This window comes from Halyomorpha halys, unplaced genomic scaffold, assembly GCF_000696795.3.
Source record: "Halyomorpha halys isolate HHAL.00 unplaced genomic scaffold, Hhal_1.1 Scaffold626.1, whole genome shotgun sequence".
In the NCBI taxonomy this organism is placed as follows: domain Eukaryota; kingdom Metazoa; phylum Arthropoda; class Insecta; order Hemiptera; family Pentatomidae; genus Halyomorpha; species Halyomorpha halys.
The window spans coordinates 834778-855755 of NW_027109759.1; the positions used below are offsets into that span (position 1 = coordinate 834778).

Here is a 20978-nt window from a genome sequence, read left to right on the forward strand (position 1 = left end):
CAGATTTTTATTTTTAAATATAGAAGTCTATCTGGACAGAGTTGAGCTTTGGGGCTCCACTAAACCATCAAATTCCTCCAGAATCCAATCCTTACAGTCTAAAATCCTTCGTAAAATCTTTAATGCTCCTTACTTTGTCACAAATCAAGTCATCCATCAGGACCTCAATATGTTGCCGATTTGGCCAGAACCAGATACCGTTCCTTCCATAATAAACTTCTCAACCACCGAAATCCACTTGTTTCTAACCTGGCTTCTCCTTCATTACCTAATAATCCTCCTAGGCGTCTGAAAAGAAGATGGCTCGAGATCTTTTCCTCTAGAAATGTTATTGGAGTCTTATCAGTGGGTAGATTCTCCACATCCTTTTATCATGTTACTATGCCACCTATAGCAAATTTACTTGTTGTATATATGTGTATACAGTTGTAAATACCAATAAATAAATTATTAAAAAAAATATATATATATAGAAGTAATGAAAGACTAAAACATTAAATTTAAAATTGTAAATAATGTAATGGTAAGAAGTGAAGAAACAAAAAAAAAAAGGATAAAGATGTAAACATGAATAAAATGAAAAGTTATTTTATTTTATTTGTTTACACATCTCTGAAAAATTGATTTTTTTCTTTAAGGTGCAACTTTAATTTTTCGTTTTGATTTAGCTATATTGATAGATATATAAAAGGAAACACATCTCTAATAGCATATTTTTATTTTATTTAATTTATTTTTGTTTTTATTTATTGAATTCTACAAATTATAAAAAAAATACAATAAGCAAATGTGATAAATGTTTCAAAACACATGATAATCTTGGAAAGGAACCATCCAATGATAGGACTTCAATCATTGCATTAAATTAGAAGATCCCGTGGCCATCTTCTTTTTATGCGCTTTAGAGGATTATCAGGGATTGTCAAGGATGAGAGTTTAAGGACTGATCGGTTTGGTGAACAAGGACGTTGGAATGGAAGTAGAGATATCCATTTCGGGTCAAATCAGCAATGAATGGGATATTGAGGTCTTTATGGATGAGTTTATTTGTGACATAATGAAGAGAATTAAGGGTTTTATGGAATATTTTGTATTTCAAGGATTGGATACGGGAGAAATTTGATGGTTTCTTAGAACCCGAAAGCTCAATTCCGTAAGTCCAAATAGGTCTGATTATCATAATGTAAGAGTTTTTTTGTAGTAAATAGGACGTTTAAATCGTTTGTCAAATAGGTGTTGTAGTAATTAAAATCTAGAAGCGAATTTAATTCTAATTAAATTAAATTCTTAATTCTCATTTTTAATTAAATTAAATATACGATTTAAATTTAATTATTATACTCTTGGAGAAAGTGTAAGAACTAACGAATTTTAAGTGGCAATATCTAGAGCTGAACTTCTATCAGTTTTAACTCATATCCACTATTGATGACTTAAAAAAAAATGTTCGCTATTTAAGTCTATACTTAGACCCTGAACTGACAACAGGATACTATAAGCTGTCATATCTTCTGGAGACTCAACTTACGAAGTAAGGCAATATTCTATCACACCTTAATAAAAATAAAATCTATTTTATGGATCAAAATATATTGACATAATAAAAACAAAATCCTAAAATATAGCAAAATATACACATGAGCTATACGAACAGTAAAAACTTGAACGAACTACGTACATAAAAAATAGGTTACATTTGATTCCCCTGTTAAAGGAGGAATAAAACATGCAATAATTGCATTAAACCTGTTTGATCCGTTGCTATATATATTATATTTTCTATTAAGGGAAGCATTTTTGATCAAATCGAAGCAACTTTCTGGCTGTCAATTTTTATTTAATGGTGTTTTGTTTTCCCAAGTGAATTTTGCAAATGATCTAGTTAATATTATACAGATGCCCATGTTGCCATGTATGAAGCAGGACAATTTAATATGGGTGAAATGTGGACCACTGCTAGTGCCGTATGAAGTATATTATATTAAAGTCATATTGAACATTCCAAGGGATAGACAAACAAGATATTGTTTTCTTTTTTAACTTGTGGTTTGTTTTTTAGAATTCATAAGTCTAGAGAATCATGTTATCTTATATTTTTAGTTTATTGAAAGAATCCAATTCTGTGTTGGAAGTACGGTTGTCGAGGAATCTTGTCGCTCAGTTCAGCTGACTTGTTCCCATCTTCGAAGGACGTTCCTCAGACTGATCTTTCATTCGCTCGCGACCTCTAGCTGAAGAGGCAGCTAAATAAATTGCCTACAGAGGGGGCAGTACAGCATAGCATAGCACCCCCTAGAGATGAAAGAAGGGCCCGAAGAGAGGTGGTGGCTAGTTGATTTAGTAGGGTCGGCAAGGAGGCTAGATTTATAGATATGGCAGCCGAGTGACACCCTCCTTTAATTATAATACTTTATAGGGCAATAAATCAGGGCATGGGGCATATTATAACCCCACCACCCCTAAGGCCGCCATACTTCTCCCGCTCCTGTCCCGCTATAAAATATTTTTTTTACAACATTCAGCTCCCGGCTTCATCCTTAATCCTTTTTGTCACTCAGTTCGGTTGTCCTTCTCGGGCCAGCTCCCCCCGACCTTGGGGAGGGAGATCGTATTTATGCGATAGTAGGAGACGCTTGGATTACCGTCGGAGTGGTGTCCTCTATGGATGTTAGTAAAGCAGTCCGGAAGCCGGTGTGTGAAAATTGAATTTATTAACATGTGCTGAAATCTTATTAGGAGTTTCATGATGTCTAGTCCTACAAGAATACATTGTAGATGAAATAATTAATATTCCGCAGTAATTAAATTTAAATGTCAAAGAATCAAAACTACTTAAATAGGCTATTATCTTCTCCTCTTATCATCAGATAAGAGATGCTACCTTAGTTTGTCACATTCCAGAACTACAACAATTCGCAATATCAAATTTACCAATTGGGTAATTTAGCACCAAAAGGTATTAGTGAAATCATGAAGAACTTAATCTTAATCCTTGTCTGATTTCGTACTAACAAGAATATAATTGTTGAGTTGAACTCCTTCTATTCTTGTAACGAGATATGTTTTCATACATGTACTACACATAACTGTTTACAATTTTCGTACGTTTATTTTCATGTTATCAGTTAGATAAGGTTTTATAATAATATCTTTATATTTTTTACTTAATTTTCTAAAATGTGTTTTTTTCACGGATCTGAGGATGAACCTCATGTTTTTTGTCTTGAACTTATCAACCAACCAAAGAATCGGAATAAATGGCTGGCAAAACTAAGGGAGGTCTTAAAAAAACAAATCAGGAATATATTTCATATTAAGGGTCTAATGAATTAATTACAAAATGTCAGGAAACATTTGGGGAATGAGTGAGTGAGTGAGTAAGTGAGTGAGTGAGTGAGTGAGAGAGAGGGAGGGAGGGAGAGGGAGAGGGGGAGGAGAGAGAGAAAGAGAGAGAGAGTTTTAAGTTATTTATTTACGACGTTTGTATTCTGCAGAACTTCATCAGGGCTAAAAAAGATACAAAACATCTATAAATATGTTCACAGTGTAAGGTAACAAAGTAAACTAAGGTGGTATTAAAATTATATAACTGTATATAAAAAAGAATTAACATAGTGTAAATAGAGGAATAAAAAAAAAAAAAAAAAAAAGCACATAATAAAAGACGGAAAACTATTAAAAAAAATATAGAAGTACCACAAAGAAAACGTAAAACACCACATGCACTTCGTTCTGATTTATTATCAATTTATGTATTTTTTTTACTTTTATTTATTCTCATCTTATTTACTTAATTTACCGTCTCTTGGTGTGTACAATTTTTGTATTTATTTATCTTATGTCTACTTTTCTATTTTTAATGTTATTACGTCTCCTGTTTCCTTTGAATCACCTCTACATACTTATACTTATTGTTGTACATTACTTTATTATAATATTATTACTTTTTTTTAAGCCTACTTTTCTGTTAAGAAGCCCGGCCAAGTGGGGATAAACGTCCACAGATAAATAGATGAAAATATTTTTTTTTCCTTTTTTGTCCGCACTCTCAACCATCTCCTTCATAGTACAAGAAGCTGTTTTATTATTGACTGATCCTCAAAAATATATATCATTAACATTCCAGAAAAAAGTTTGTTTTTTATAATATCTTGGTTTGAAAATCGGTCATCAAATCCTTTGTAATAGTCGTATATGGTAACTATATTGTTTTGTACAACTGCAGGGATATCTTATTTGTCAAATAGCTTTCATTATATAAAATGACCAAATGATTTCGTTATATCAACCTCGCAGACTGGAAGATCTGTTTCATAACGCAATAATGAGAGGGCTCATTTCACATGATGGGTATATATAAAAAGAGCAGAGAACGGTAGGTATATAATGAACGGATCACTAGCGAAGGCATTAGCATGCCGCTATGAGAGCAATAAACTTTTATACCTCGCTGGACGGTGAATACTAATCCCTGATAGTCACTCTGTGTCGTGTCCTCTTCCTTCTTTATTAGTCCATTTCCTCCACTCCTATTCCTTTTTCTTTTATTCTTCGGCTGATGGAAGCGGCTTTATGTCCCCTAGGGTATACAGTGTCTCAGTTAGGTGTTGTCCGAACGACATAAAGCTTTACGAGTAAATAAAACCCATTAGGCTAGGCAGAGGACTCCGCAGTATATCAGGGTCTCGGGGTCTTATAGTGTCCTTCCCCATCCCCGATAGTCCGCCTCAGGATATCTGAATGGTCGCCTTCGGCTTGATGTACAGCGGTCTGTTTGTCTGGTTGTAGGAAGGGGGTGAATTGTGGTTAATCATTATCGTTTATAATGCCGACTGAATTCCATCAATTGAATAACAGCTAATAGTCGCTGAAAATGTATACCATTTTCATTATTAATGCAATGGGTCCCCGTTCAACGTGAAACATTTGGAAATATGCCTACTAATTTTTTTTTAAAAAATCGGGAGAAATGCTTTATTTAACCATAAACCATGCTGCCCAAATTTAGTGGGTTCCTCTAACACACAGTTTCCTAATCAATCAGACGAGTCACAACAATACAATAAATCATTTTATTAATTTTTGTTTTGTTCTTAACCGAATACATTTTATCCTCTTTGTATATACCACTCTCCTACATCTCATATTCCTCTTTTCCGGTGATTCGTCACAAATACTAAATTTATGGAATCGTCAAATGTTAATACTTCTACACGCTTTAAAAAAATAAATAAATAGAAGAAAACGAAGTCATGAATAAATGAAAATGTAAGAATAAATTAAAATAAAATATAAATATATTTTTTTTTTGGCTCAAGTCCTCCATTGAGGACCTATACAACCCCAGAATGGGAATGTCAAGGTTCATTTCTCGGGGCCACCTCGAAATAAATATTGGCCCGCCCAGATGGGAATCGAACCCACAACCTTCTGAGTCAAGCGTTCTGGGACCCTCGCCCCAGCCCGTATAAATAGTTGTAATAATGTTAAAACAAAATAAATAAATTAAAATTAATACATTTAAAATAAATAAATAGATTACAAAAAGAAATAAATAATATAGAAAAATGAAATACAAATCAGTTTTTGGGGAATCGCAGACAAAAAAAATTAATAATATAAACCAAAATCAAGATTGTGAACCAGTTTACATTTTATTAGAAGAGATTAAAATGTAATATTTTTTTTCTGTAGTATATTGAATATTTGAAGTTATAAATCAAAAATTATCGTGAGCATTGGTATGCTAAAGGTACTATGTATAAATATCATTTTTAATTAATTTTAGGAAAACATAAATAGTTCTTCATGTTCTCTGAAGGCTGGTAACGCCTAAGTGCAGGGTTTTTTCATCATCACATTGAATAAATTTATGGTTATTCCCTCGTTGGTAGCGTGGAATCATTATATTTTTTTCATATTAATTAATGTTTCTAGTTTGGGAACATTTCTGTCAACTGATAACAGAAAACAAACTGTTTAAGTGCTTATTTGCATTTTTTTAGACCATTTGATGGTGTAATATTTAAAAAATTAAATAAAAGATAATATTAATTAAAACTACAATTATTACTAAAATTTACAAAAGCTATGTCCTATTTTTAATCAGAAGCGTTAGGAATTCGAGCTTGAGGGACCTCTATAGAAAATCGACGGAATTGTCGATATACAACGCGTTTTATATATAACCTTGGAGCTGGAAATAGTTAATAATGTTAATGGCCCTGCTGTCAGGTTTGAGTGAGTTATGTCACATCTGCCACGGCACAGTACGTCACGGGAGCTCATGTGACCGCTCAACCCCTAAGGCGCCGCCAAAGAGTATCGAAACCAGTATCGATAGCCAGAGTCGATAGTGGCTTACTATATATAAAGAGGGCTGAAGGTAATTAATAACACTAATGGGCCGAGGCAGTCGCCTGTCAACTTTGACTGAGTTATGTCACATCTGCCAGTGGCGTCACGGCCATTTTTTCCATTGAGAATGGCACATCTGCTCGCCATTACCGGCCTTTCCACACTCCTCCGGCGCTATCTCTTCGGATGTTCTTGGCTGGTCCTTTCAATGCAGACTCCAGGTAGGCAAGATAGAAGAAATCTTGCGAATAGAGAATTCTCTATAAAATCGAACTTGAAGAAATGTTTAGTCTTTTTTTTCATTTCAAGGATTAAGGAATATAAATATTAAATTCAGAGAAACGGAAGACAGTGTGCTCTCTCTTACCGTAACGGCTCTGACACATGCTCGAATTTTCATACGAATTCAACTAATTTATCGGGAGGTATTTTTTAGTCTTTATTTGCCTTTTAAAAATTTCATATACACGGCTGCAATGTAGTGATGTTAAAAAAATAAACTGGTTACTACAACACATCTCGAATCAGTATCCGATTCTATAAGAATCACAAAATTATTATATGTATATAAGCACAAATAGGAAATATTTATATAAGTGTTAATATTCTTTTTTTTTTTAATGTTTATATTATTTTCTCATTCAACTTTTTATTCCTTTTGACATTCTACCCTTCTTAGCATTTTTTTAATCCTATCCCGAATGATTCAAAATAGAATTAAAAATATCATGAACTAAAACAAAAATTTACTAACCCAAATGCTTATTAAAAAGGAAAAATATTAATTTTTATGAAATTACCCAGTAAAAATTACACATTTTTGTACTTACTAAAGTAAATGATGCCTCGATTTTGATGAAACTATACTCATGACCAATATAGTTGATTTGAATTCATTTCATCATATGAGAATTATATATTTATAATTATTTATTCTTGACATTGATCTCAGAATCTTGCCACATTCCAGTCTTTGGAGTGCCAATGGACATTACTTTCTTTATTCTGTCTGTAAAACAATTTTAAATACCTATAAATGGATAATTTATTGTGGTTTTCCATACTGATCAAGAGTTCTTGAAGGGGTGTAAAATAAATATAGGAGATATAGATAATTTTCAATTAGTTCATCTTCATTCCACCTCACCGAACTACTGCGTTTGATAAATTGTTTTTTCCCCCGAGCTGCATATCTCTGGAACTCCATTCTCTGTAACATACGTCATGTATCAACCCTTCCCTCGTTTAAAACCCTTATATTTAGATACCTTTTACTTCACCAATCTAATCCATTATTATAATATTAGAGATATTAATTGATTACCTTATTGTTTTATTTTTTTTTTAGTCAATTAGATTTTTAATTACTTGATTTTTTCTTCGCTGTATATAAGTTATAATTTAGTGTGGCCAAACTGTTGTTGTTTTTGGCCAGTAAATGTTATTATAAAATTAAAATTACCTTTGTAATTGTTCTAAAGGACCTAGTCCCAGAATACTAAACTATTTTTCATTTAATTCCAAGTATGACAAATAACTGCAATGTAGTGCTAGATCTACACGTTTGCCATTTTCCGCGAATACGAAACTCAAAAAATGTTTGGTAAACAACGGAAACAATAAATGTTGATATTCCCAAGAGAACACACAAGTCTTTTTATAAAACTTTTGTCGGCTATTACATTTGATTTATGTTATAATGAAAGGAAACGTTAATATCAGCGAAGTAGGTGATAACAATTTTAAGAAATTTTATTGCATAACCTATAAATTCAACCCTTGTTCTTGAATTTTTATCAGAAACTTTTTAATTTAATTACCTTCATATAAAATGTTTTTATGTTAGTATATTAGTGCTATGTTAGTATATTAAAAAAATAAACCGCTAAAGATAATTAACAAGATCTAAATTAACGTACTCTACTCAATCGATAAAATTTTAAAATATGCAATCTTATACAAGAGTTAATTTCTAAATCCAAAGATTGGTGAAGTTCTTCGGTTCATTAAAACACGAAAAGGAAAAATATTTATTTGTTGGCAGTTCTGAAACAATGTTAATTGAACTCAAACAAGTGAATGCAGCACGCCTTTTGATTTGACCCCAAAGACCAAACTTGAACTTGTACCAGCCAATCCAAAACCCCATACACCCATAGTATGGCAAACGTGTAGAGCCACCAAGAGGGTTAGATCAGGTCTCAAAAATATTTAGGTCAAAATCAAAAGTATTGTTAATTTAACGTTAAACAAAATGTTAAAAATCTGGGGTAATGTTAACTTTATCCCAGTACTACCTTTGAGTATAAATGGAAGGGATGGGAACCTATGTTGGAATTTAAAGGGTCTACTGTCCCACATTCCCTGTGCGCGTTAAGTAGGTAGCGTGAAATGTCCAGTTCCTTCTTGGCAACCTAACATTATTTTCATTTATTCTTTATATATAGACTATTGACTAAAATTCAAAATTTATATTTCGTCAGTTAATACTATAACGGCATTACTACAGAATTCACTGGCTTAACAATCGCATATGAAAACTACGTTCGATGATGGCAAGTGTTACTAATTACTGAGTGACATTTGGCAATTACACCAAACATGTCATTGATAACAAATCGTAGGTTCCAACCCTTGATCTTGAGGAATGGCGGAACGCTACAGCGGTGACTCGGCTTTATCAGATGGATCGGGATGAAGATGTCCTCTCTGCCGATATTTCAACCTGTTCGTATAAAAAAATAAAAATTGAATCCTGGCTATAAATCCTTTGGAGTTCCTTTCCAGTTCTGTTTGGCCCCGAGCCGCCTGTCTCCAGGTTCGTTCGTAAATTCCAGCCTGTCCGGATTGATTGAGGGTTGGTTCTTCTTTTACATTTGTTTAAGATATGTTTAGGAAAATAAAACATAAAACTGCTGGTTTGAAATTTTGATACTAATAAATTGCAGACTTCAATGACCGTTTTATATGTATTATTATTGTATTGATTTATTTCAAGTTTTTCTATCATAGCAATGGATTCCAGGCAGAAAATAATTAACATAAGTGTCATTCCAAACTAAGTTTTCAATATGGCTAGTTTTTCTGTTTTGTTTTTTTCCTATATTTCAAATTCTTAACCAAGTCAATGAATCTGGGGTAAATTTCGAATTCTGCTATTGGTCAAGCCATGAATTTATTAAGGGATGGTCGGGTCTTCCCTGACTTTCTTGGAAGTTATTAAGTGGAATAAATAAGTATACGTATTTGCCTATTTTTTTATTTGAGATTGTTGTTGATTAAAATCATGTTGATTGTATATTTTATTTGTTTTTATCTTATGAGACCGTGGCTACCCGACCATTCCTTACTGCAACATCATTATGAAATTTAAAATCTAATTTAATCTTGTTTTTTTAATTGTACATCAGAAATTATACTTTTACGTGTACATACAAAATTATACCTTTATAGTCTTCAATAAATTTCCAATTCAATACGAAGAGAGAAGCAAAAAGTAAATCTTCTAGAAGATTCCATTGGTGAATGCGCTTGAGAAAGCTATACCATATAAAGCTGAGAAGACAATATAGACAGTATAGAACCTGCGTGCAGGGAGCACATTCCTCTGCAGCGATGTTTACCAACAACTGCAGAACGGTCCTCAACATCAGTCTGCGACCTGCAGATGTTTATTGGTCTGCCATCTCCAAACTGCCTCCGTACTCGCCATGTCCGCTCCTGTTTATGCATACCATGCCCTCCTCATCTTGATGGCTCTTCGATGTAATTATTTCACCGTGCTTTATATGGTCGATAAGTCCTATCGGTAACGTGCCTTGTGCTCAGCCTTCCTAACGTGAATCCTACACAACGGATCGATGTGTGGCTTGACGATAAACATCAGTTTATTGCTGACAGGACGTTTCAATTTATTGGAAAAATATATCGGTTGGTGTTATATCTTATACTTCCTCAACTAGCTTTGAACGCTTAAATTTAATTTTTATTCTTTTATGGTGATAAAAATAAAAATAAAGATTTTGGTGCCTAAAGATAAGCAGAAAAAAAAGTATAATTATAAATTATAAAGTATATATTGGAAGAAGAAAGTTGACCGTATGAAGTAGAGTATAGGAAGATAGTCCGGGTGGCGATGAATAAAAGTATCAAAATAGAAAAAAAAAACTATTTATTGTTAACCAACGTTTCTATAAGGTTAACATAAGAAATTGGGACATTTTCTACCGGGATGGCCCTTTCCTAAGTCGTCCGCTCTGTTTTAATCTGACCCCCTATGTTTATTGTTTATTTTTATTAATTCTCTTAATATATCTCTTTTGCAGTTATGTATCTCTAGTACTATACCTCAACTATGCCATATTTACTTCACCTATCCCCTTTACCTTTTAAATCAACCTCTTTACCATAATTATAACTATTTTTAATGGGTAATAAATCTACAATTTATTAGTCTAGATCTGTATTTAGAATTTTTATCCCACCTAATTATATTTATTCGTAACTTGTTTCCAGTCCAACTACATATATATACTTCCTTATATTGTTATTATTATTTCTTTTATATACTTCATATACTTTTCATGGTCCGAACCGTGGTCAATAAAGGTACCATAGTAAAAAAAACTATTTATTGTAAACCAACGTTTCACCCCACTTTGCAAGGTTTATTATTAATTCTTTTTTGTATACTTTATAAATATAACAATTGTTTTGATTTTTTTTTTTTTCAATTCTACAATGTTTCAATCTTGTTTTTTGATTTAACCCTGACGTAGACCTGCAAAGTGGAACGAAACAGTGGTTAGCAGTAATCTATTACTATTTTGATTCCTTTTTTGACCGCCACCCGGACTATCTTCCTAAAATATAAAATATATATAAACTAACTATAAAGTATATATATATATATAAGATTGGAAATTACAATATTTTAATAAATTCACTTTCTTTTAATCTTGTAGAGTTTATTCAAGTTGTGAAAATCATTTTCATTTAAGTACTGACGAAAGGTCACCCCTAATCTACAGTTTCATCGGAAGTAGTGCTGTAGTTAATTGAATATGGGCAATTCACTAATTTGGGAAAATGCTTGTAATTCAGTTGAAAAATTTAAATAAAAAAAAATTCATTACGGGCATACTTTCTACTGAAAATTTGTAATAAAAAATAATAAACATAATTTTTAAGTTACTTATTAAACCTTTTATAAAATAAATATGAATTCTAATTAATTATTTTTATTATTCCAAGATTTTTTTTTAAATTATTTATTTGGCTGTATTTTTATTATTGAAAGTAGTGGAGCATTAATGGAGCTCTATTGAGTATGAATACTAGTAAAAAAACGTTACTCCTTTACCACGGCTGAGCTCAAAATTCGGGATTTTGTTCAATTTATCGCTATTTACATGCCCTCTAGAGTTATATATGCGACCTGGTAAAATATTTACCCCTTAGATTTGGGCCACTAAATATTTAAACCAGGCGAATGCAACTAGTAATATGCAATAGGTTCGACCTCTAGTCGAACGGAAAGCTATATCCAGCACTTAGGAGCATTATCGAAGACATAAAGAAAGTGCCAATACCTCATTTAATGCTTAAAATTCAAATACGTTTTCTGTAATACAAGCCTATATTTTTATACGTCTAGCAACAGTATTATTATTAATTTGAATTTAAAAATACATAAGCGTGGCGTTTCAAATTTAGTATCCATGAAAAGCTCTAATATTCAAACTATTAAAATGAATCTTCTGATTTTGTGATTCTGACCAAATCACCTCCTTGCACAACCGGAGTTTGCTTTATTCAATCTATAAGTATTTACATACCCTTTAATCTTAATGCAATCTCGAGCCTGTACGACAGCTTTATTGAAGACATCAAAAAAGTGTCAATATCTCATTCAAAGCTTTTAAGTTACATACGTTTCCTGTAATATTTACCTATATCTTTAAAGGCTAGTAAACATTCCTGTTGGAAGACTTGTGGCCCACCGGGAGCACTTGTACGTGCAATACGACTGAGCCAAAAAGAAGACTACCAAGATGTGACGAGCCGACGAGCAAGTACAAAAAAGAGTTGCCCTGAAGACGGCGGTATATTTGAACTGTAAGTGGGCAAACAAGAGGTGACCTGGCGGCTCACAGAAATATTGCTTCCTCCGCCCCGTTCCCGCGGCTAGCCAGGATGTTTACTCGAGACCTCTCCTATCAGCTCTCGGCCTAATGTCTTCGGCACACATCCCTGTTTAGATAATGCCGGCTATCGCCCAGTTATCGCCTGCTTAATAACACGTTCTAGTCAATCAAAAGCACTTTTTATATCAATATTTGCCCTCCCTGTCGGGATTTGTTTATATGTAGTGCCTTTGTCGGTATGTAGTTGTAGAATTTGTAGGAACACTGTTGGAGGTGTTGGGAGATATACCAAATTGCTTCAGCAGATACACAAGGGATGTTAAAGGTTCGGAACAAATACTGTTCCAACTACGGGTGTTTATGTTTGATCTAAGCTGACTCCGTCTCTGAAACTTATTTACTTTCCGATTGAATAGTCTCTTGATTTCTTTATTTCTTACTTTTTAGTTATAATTTAGTTGTTCAGTCACTATACTAAAAACCTAATAATACGAGTCGCTTCTCATTGATTACTACCATGATAAGTAATTTTTAGTGTCAGAATACCTACTTTACCTTAACTTATAATTTCAGTTTTCTGCAGGAAGCTGCATCTTTCTTATGTAGTTTTTCATTCATCTACGCAGTTAATGGATCTAGTTTTCACTTTTTATGATCAGCATAAAACATAATTTTATTTCTTCTCTCTAGGATTGGTAAATGAATTAACTTCAGTAAAACGTTTTTATATTCTCTTAAATGCTTGCCAACACTCAGCAGATTTTTAAAGAAATATGTTAGATATTAATTAATAACAAAACAATAAAGTGGATTTTACTGATTTTTTATTGCAGTAAGATTGATTCAAGTTATTTTTTATTACTTAAATATCGTATATCACTAAAATAATTAAATGATTTTAAGTTCGCTAATACTACAATTACCCTTAAATGTCCGTTACGAAACGAAAACAATCAGAGAATATTAATTAAAAAATTATTGTAATTTAAGAAATATAGACTAATATAATTTCTACTATCTATATTTATCTACGAAGCAGCTTCGCCCAGATGCCTTGAAACCTAATTTGGAACCCGCTAAGATATAGACCAAGGATGTCTTTGGCCTGCCAGATCGATGACTGAAGAGGTACAGGGGACTCGAGAGGAAGACAGAAAAAACCAGAACATGAAAGATAGCGCCAGGGCGGCGCTGCACCCACTTGTAGTCCACCACTTGTCTGCCACACCATCTTCTCTCGGCTAACTGGGAAATTCAATATACAGGACATTAATTTAGTTATAATTGTTCAATTGGTTTCATCTCTGATTCCTAAAAGTCGTGAAGAGTTTTGGTATCTGTCGTTATCAATTCAATGTCTTATTTGTGATCTATAAGGCAGTGTAACGCAAGTTTTCCAAAAATTAGGAGGAATGAGAAGCTTATGTGTGAAAGACATTGGAACATCGAAATCGCACTCCATATGGGCCGTTCAATGCCGAGCGAGTTCAAGCGCCTACTTTAACTGCCTTGTCACTGCAGAGGCGCCGATTCGAATCCAACATCGGAGGTCGCTTTTATTTCTGTGGTGGTCCTACAAAACTTGACCCCCCACCATGGGTAAAATAGGGATTATAATACTTTAAATGATGTTTTAGGTTTTTTAGTGTTGTTCATTATTTTAATGATCAAAGAAGATCCTTATGAAAAAAAAAATTTTTAACGTATTGAAACAGTCACCATTTTAATTCATACTAATTAAAGATGACAAACTCATCAATTTAGTAATTTAAGTAAGAAAAGTAGTTTTCATTAAAGTACTCAAAAACAGGGATTTTTTGAAATAAAAGAAAAACAAACAAAAAGGCAATATTAATGTAAATAATTTTGATTTTTTTTTTCACAAATACATTCTACAAACGCATTTCTGTATTTCATTTTACGAAAAAATGTTGAACTGAAATCTAAGGAAATTTTAGCTTAATCTAAATTAAATAAAACTATTATTTACATTTCAGTTCTGGAACTAATGTGTCTTTTTCTGCTACGTACAAAAAATGTCTGAGTCGTGGAAAAGAGTTGAGATATAATTATACAGTCTTGTATAATCCTTGTATATTCTTTATACACTATTTTGAGAATTGGTCTGCTGCAATTATAGTTCTTTTTGTGAGTAAGGGTATCATTTCTGTCTGAACTGTCAAGTTTTTCGGCCCAAATGACTTTCCGGTTCATATTTTTTATGTCTGAAAAATACATTTCAATATTTACCCTCGTCAAAAGAGTCCTTCATTTTTTATTTTTGTTAAATATTGAACTGAATTCGATGAAAAATTGAGATTAATTTTTATAAAAGAAAAAATATAATTTACATTATGTGGAAAAGATTGTGACTCCTTTGTTTATAAAATCCATTTATATTATGTAATATAATTCCAATTAAAAAATAAAATATTGGATCATCACAATAAATGGGTAGAAAAAATGTTTGTGAAAAGCGAAATAATCTCTCTATGATATGTGAAATGTTTTAATAATCACTGTGTTGCAAAATATTTTATTTTACAATTAAGGTGGAATACAAATTAAAACCCTGAGAAATAAAAAGTAAATTTTTCTTTTCCTACTTCTATTATATTGAAAAATAATACTTGCTGATCTACAAAATACTATAGTAATACAATTAAATGAACAGTTGTATTTTTTGATAAACGGGGATTAGTCCACTGTTAGGGGGACAGGGGATACCCCTCCCCAGCAATGTTTTTTTCAAAACATTTTATGTAATATGGGATAACTCTTGTTAATTCTCTTGAGATCCTACTGTATTAATAGTGTGATTCTAATTTTTTTAAGAGGATAAAGTATGATTGTGCATTTTGAATCTTAATAATATTTTAAACATTAATGGCTACAATATTGTTTTTAATTAGGGATATCGTTAATTTTTCCTTTGTGGTCGTGTGTTATAAAGGAACAAGCTAGAAATTCAAAAATATTCATACGAGATAACGTATCACTTAAGATCCTAAAACTGTATATTTTATTTATTTATTTATTTTTTTGTGTTTATGAAAAATAAATTATATATGCATTATATTTCAAATATTAACTTTTTTTACAATTTTTTATTTTTATTTTCATTGTTTTTTTATTATTACCCTGTCATTTTGTTTTTTATTCATTCTTTGGCAAGAAGATGATTAAAGTTAAAGTTAAGCCACATCACATAATATCAACTCAAAGATATTGGGAATTAACATCGATGTTGATAACACTTTATAAAAAAGAAAAAGAAAAAATATTTTTAAACTCTCTTAAAAACTTAACTCGAAGAATATAATTTTATTGTAACCACAATAGGTAGCATATTCTTCTACACCCTTCCCCCTTTGATTATTACCAATTAATTAGCCGTGGCACGGACGATACCCGTCCACTCGGAGCAGTCCACTTGCAGAGAGAACGGCACGTGTCCCCCCTCCTAGCGCGGCGGAGCGGGGTGGGGGGCGCTAGGGGTGGTTCCAACCCCCCAGTAGCCGACAGACCTTGGTCGAGGAAAGATCGTCGCTGTGCGCAGTCAGTATCTGCGAGCTCAGTAGTGATAGTTGTATCAGGTGTAGTGTCGGTCATGCCCCATTGATGGCACAATCTCAGGTCCTCACCAACAAAATTGAACTTTTCGGTAAGTTGACGTCTTATCAAGTTTAGTTTACTCTTAGGACGTGTTAGTGCATGTGTTATCAGATGAACTCCTATTCAGTGCTTTTATATTCGATTGCGCCTACTGCCGAGTGTTTACTTGGATCTTACTTCGCTCACTTTCGAAGATGGTCCTTAATATAAACAGATAAGGTTATGTATAACCTTCCCTACGGTTACCCTTCAAGTCGATGACAGGAACCGTCAACCCTTGAGGCCCTGACAGGCGTTCATTAGTACAATCTCCTATGTGTCTGTCAAAGACTATTGTTGTGAGGTACCTTTCTAGGGTTTCCAATGGGGCTTCATCAGCTAGGGCCGTCTATTTTTTTCTTCGTGTTGAATCCTCTATTACGCATTTAGTTTTTATTGTCATAACACAATTCTTCACAATTTGAAAAAAAAAAAATCTATGAACGAACCGATGAAGCATGAGCACATAATTTTTTAATAATAGTTCATGCTGTGTTATGTTGTCGATTTAGGAAAAGTAAAACTGGATTATTAAAATTTAAAAAAAATATTATAATTTATTCTGTGATAAGAGGATATTTTAATTTAGATTAACAATTAAATATGTCGAACAAATGAGCCATATTAGATTTCAACAGTATAATTCATTTTTATAAGCCGTATTTAGGGTTCGTTTTTATTTATCTTTCTCGTTTTTTTTTTATCAATTTATGATATAGCTTTGAATAATTTCTATATGTGCTTGAAGTTAATTATGTATTTATTTGTATTTTTTACTTAAGTATGGCGCACTTTATGATAAAATCAAATATTTTTCTAGTCGTAGACTTCCTTCAAATAATAGAAACAATGTGAAGTGCATTCTCCGAATAACTGTGACGAATAGAGCCCTCCCAGTGATTGAAAGTTGCTGAAAGAAGTTCCCGAATTTTAGGCTCAACAGGTTGCCCGTGATGATGTTGCGAACAAAAGTCACTGTCGAGTCGAATCGGGAAGATATTTATGTAGGAACCCTAAAATCACAAACGGCATAGGTTCCAGTCAACTGTAGAATTTACCTGGTCCGGTTTTAGAAAGTCACCTGTCGTAGATCAAACAGCTTTCTGAGGTCAAGCTTCCAATATTAATGGTTTCTATGAAACGGCACCTCTCTCGCTCTTTCGTGTGAGATCTCGGACCGTTTGTCTTCATGCGTAATCTTCTTACACGTAGGAGACGCGATGGCTAGAAAACGTTTCAGATTTATTTATTTATCATTTAAAATGTCACGAATATAAATCTCCTTATGATAAATTATAAGCACGTAGGAAGGGAATTGCTTATAACATCTGGAGACGTGGCTGAGAATTATGAGGATCCCCAGGATCTCTTTAGAAAGTCCGTCCGACTTTGACAGGACATTATTTTCGGACTGTCCGTCGAACCCATAAATAGTGACTCCACAATGTCCTGGAAGTCCTTTCTGTTCGTCCTTTATGCCCTTCCTTCATCTCTCTTTACTGCCCCAGCTTCCTTATTAGGGGTTGTTATTTATTCCCGTGATTTACATTTGTTTACCATCGTTTTGTTTTAAAACATTTCGAAAATTGTGTTTTGTCTTATCATAAATTTAGGTCAAAATATGCTAATGTATTCTTTTGGAAAATGTTTAAAATTAATGAAATTAAATATGCCTAAAACAATACATAAATTAATAAAAAGGTAAGATTTAAACATAAAAGTAAGCAATTTAAAAATAAACAAACATTTAATGTTACCCCCCAAAAAATGTAAAAATAAATTTGTTTTCAGTTTATCAAATTTATAATCTATTTAATCAAAAAATGGTTAAAATATTTCGTCCGTTGGCATAGCCAAGACAAATAGAACAATGAAATTAATACTGACTACTGTCATGTAGTTGCTGATATCGCCGCCAGCTGGCAGCACACTCTGGACAGCCTCGATCCTACTCGATCTCAAAATATTTTATAATTATGTTATTTTAAATTAAAATTTATTTTACTATATCTAAAGCTTTAAACATATATGCATGTATGATTTTCAATTCATATTATAAATTTGTCGTAAAAAAAAGTATTAATATAAAATGATATATATTATCTTTTAAGTAATACAAGATTTTAATGCTATATTAATCCTTTTTATTTCAAAAATACTCATTTAGTCCTACACATTATTAGAAATAATTATATTTGTTATTTGTGAAAACCTGTACAAATTATTGTTTGAGAAATGTAATTTTATTTCTTTTGCTTGGGTGTAATATAACAATAATTTATGATCATTGAATCAATAACTATATTTCGTTTATCATCTACGTGGTACGATTAAAACCATTTAATGTTATTAATCCATTATTTGAGATTATTTCATCATTTTAAAAACAGTTTCGTAAACATTATTATATAATGTTTATATTTCAAGCCAAAATTAATGCATTATTAGTATTTGTTTAGGGCGGATAGGGGACGTATTTAGTAAAAGATTAAAAATTCATTACAGTAAATTCTGAAGCCGTCAGGATGGTGAAACGTTGCTTTTCTACTTTTCTTGACCACCAACCGGACCCTCTTCATACAATTCATTATATACAGTCAACTGTTAACCTTCTAAAGTCTTTGTGACAAACAGTTTCAATTCGACATGTAATATGCCTTTTATTTGGAAACTTAATATATCTAGGTATTATCTCTTTTGAAATAAAGTATATATCTCTCCAAGATAAAAATGTTGATGCTAAGAAAATGAATTGCATTATGTATGGTTCGTGTGCATATGTCACACATCAATTCACCCTGACTCGGATCGATGCACGAGAATATACCGAATAAGAATGGTGAAAGGCAGCAGCCTTGTAGTATACCTTGATTTATCAGTACTAGTGACATTTATTTATGTATCCCCTGTATCTTCAGACGGTTTTTAATCTTTCTTACTAATATTGCCTTAAACTCTGATTCATTATCGAAATATTCTCGATTCTCAATTAAGTAAAGTAATATACATCGGAGAACTGTAAGAGAATTGGTGTATTAGGTACAAAAGGGAACAGCATGGCCCTTTGTCAGTGACCTAAAATTGTGTCGAGCCGTTTAGTGTTAGCTTTTTTTTTGTACAGTTCCGGTTTTAGAATTTTAAATTGTTAACCGTAATGTTCGTAGCGAGTATAAGATTAGATTAATTAATTAATGTTTGAGGATTTATCGTTTCAAGCTCAAGTTATATGTTCCATTTGACGTTAGAGAGAGTCATAAATAATTTGTATGACTGTATAAATATAAATGACTTGAGCTGGGAGACATGGAGAATAACGTCACCCCCGCTGTGCGGTAATGCCGCGACCAAATGGCCAGGCTGAGTGGCCGGCAAACATTTGCGCCAAGTGGGCTCGTATGTTTGTGCGCAATATGTGTATGTGTGAGTGCGTGCAATGTATGTGTCTGTGTGTGTGTATGCGCGCACATGTGCTGACCAGTTAACTTGCAGCCATCAATCATCAAGTTGACCCTCTCTAGCCTGCTACTTTTCTTCTAACTCAGTCCCCTTCGTTACATAACTCACCAGTTGATACGTTTTCTACTTACATCTTGAGTATCTTTTGCAGATAGGCGTATATACTATTTATATAGTCATTTTACTAATATCCAATTACCATAAGAAGCCTTAAATAATTAGAAAATACTGAAAAATAATATGTATTAACATATTTATGAGTGCAACAACAAACTGAAAAAAATTAGTATGTCATATTTTTTAAATTAATCGATTCGGAGAATCACACCACTTCTTATAATTCTAATGTTCACTTTTTTTTTAATTCATTGTCAGTAATTACTATATTTATTACTTTGTATACGGTTTATGGTTTATTAATTATTTATATTGTAAGGTCGATAATAATTATTTTTATTTTTAAGCCCTCTTCTATATGATTCTAATAAAGGTGAAATTTTCATGTAATTTTATAGTATAAATGAAAAAGATAACTATTAAAATTATGATGAAACCCATATACAAAATGAAAATTATTTAAAAATTAAAAGTAATTATTATATATTATAACATAAGCAAGTATTGATTGATTGGACTGTGGATCTGTTAATTTTTTTCTTTTATTTTTCTGACAAGTCTGGCTGGCGTTTATTTATACATAAACCCATGGTGTGGCTTGGTTTTATAAAATATTATCTATTATAAAATAATTATATTATATATCCATAAAATTATATATAAGATATATATTTTTTATCATATATACATGACAAAAGTAACAAAAGTCCTACCTAAAGACGAAGTAAAAAATAATTAAGAACAAATATTATTATTAACTGTTATATAGAACTTTTTATTATAATTTTTTTTAGGGTGTTCGGAAAAAAATGTAATATCTTAAAACATATGGAAAAAAGTTGGTTCGAAGATATAAGTGGATGTAATTGTCATATGCTGTTGTTATTAGATAAATAAAGATATTTGCTTGGTAGATTATTTTTTATATTCCTATGTTTCATTTTTCTAAACCATGCTTTGTTGTAATAAATATTTATATATTTACCATAAATTAATAATTGGATCTGAAATTGGAATAAAATATTTGTGATATAATTCAACAGATCGAGTATGCGTGTTCGAGTTCCAAGTTCGAATCCGGCTGATAATTCCATTATGTTTACTGTAGCCGTGAGTCAGCCGTGTGGCTTCGGGAGCCCTCCAGGCTAATGAAGTGGGTACCCTCAATTTTGACCAAATCACCTCCTTGCACAACCATTGGTCTTTGTTACAAAATATTACACTTATATTATTGTATAATTTTATTAT

At 32.2% G+C, this 20978-nt stretch overlaps 1 protein-coding gene across 2 annotated transcripts in view; it reads left to right on the forward strand.

Annotated features, from left to right (window-relative positions):
• LOC106684894 (protein tiptop) overlaps positions 1–20978 on the forward strand; it is a 516666-nt gene that overhangs the window by 442427 nt on the left and 53261 nt on the right. Inside the window, exon 1 of one of the 2 annotated variants that reach the window (XM_014427212.2) lies at positions 16001–16167. The exons of the other annotated variant lie outside the window; for it this stretch is intronic. Coding sequence (XP_014282698.1) covers positions 16125–16167 — 43 coding nt within the window. The 5' untranslated portion in view covers positions 16001–16124. Of the gene's footprint in view, positions 1–16000; positions 16168–20978 lie in introns of those variants that run through there. 2 annotated transcript variants of the gene reach the window in all.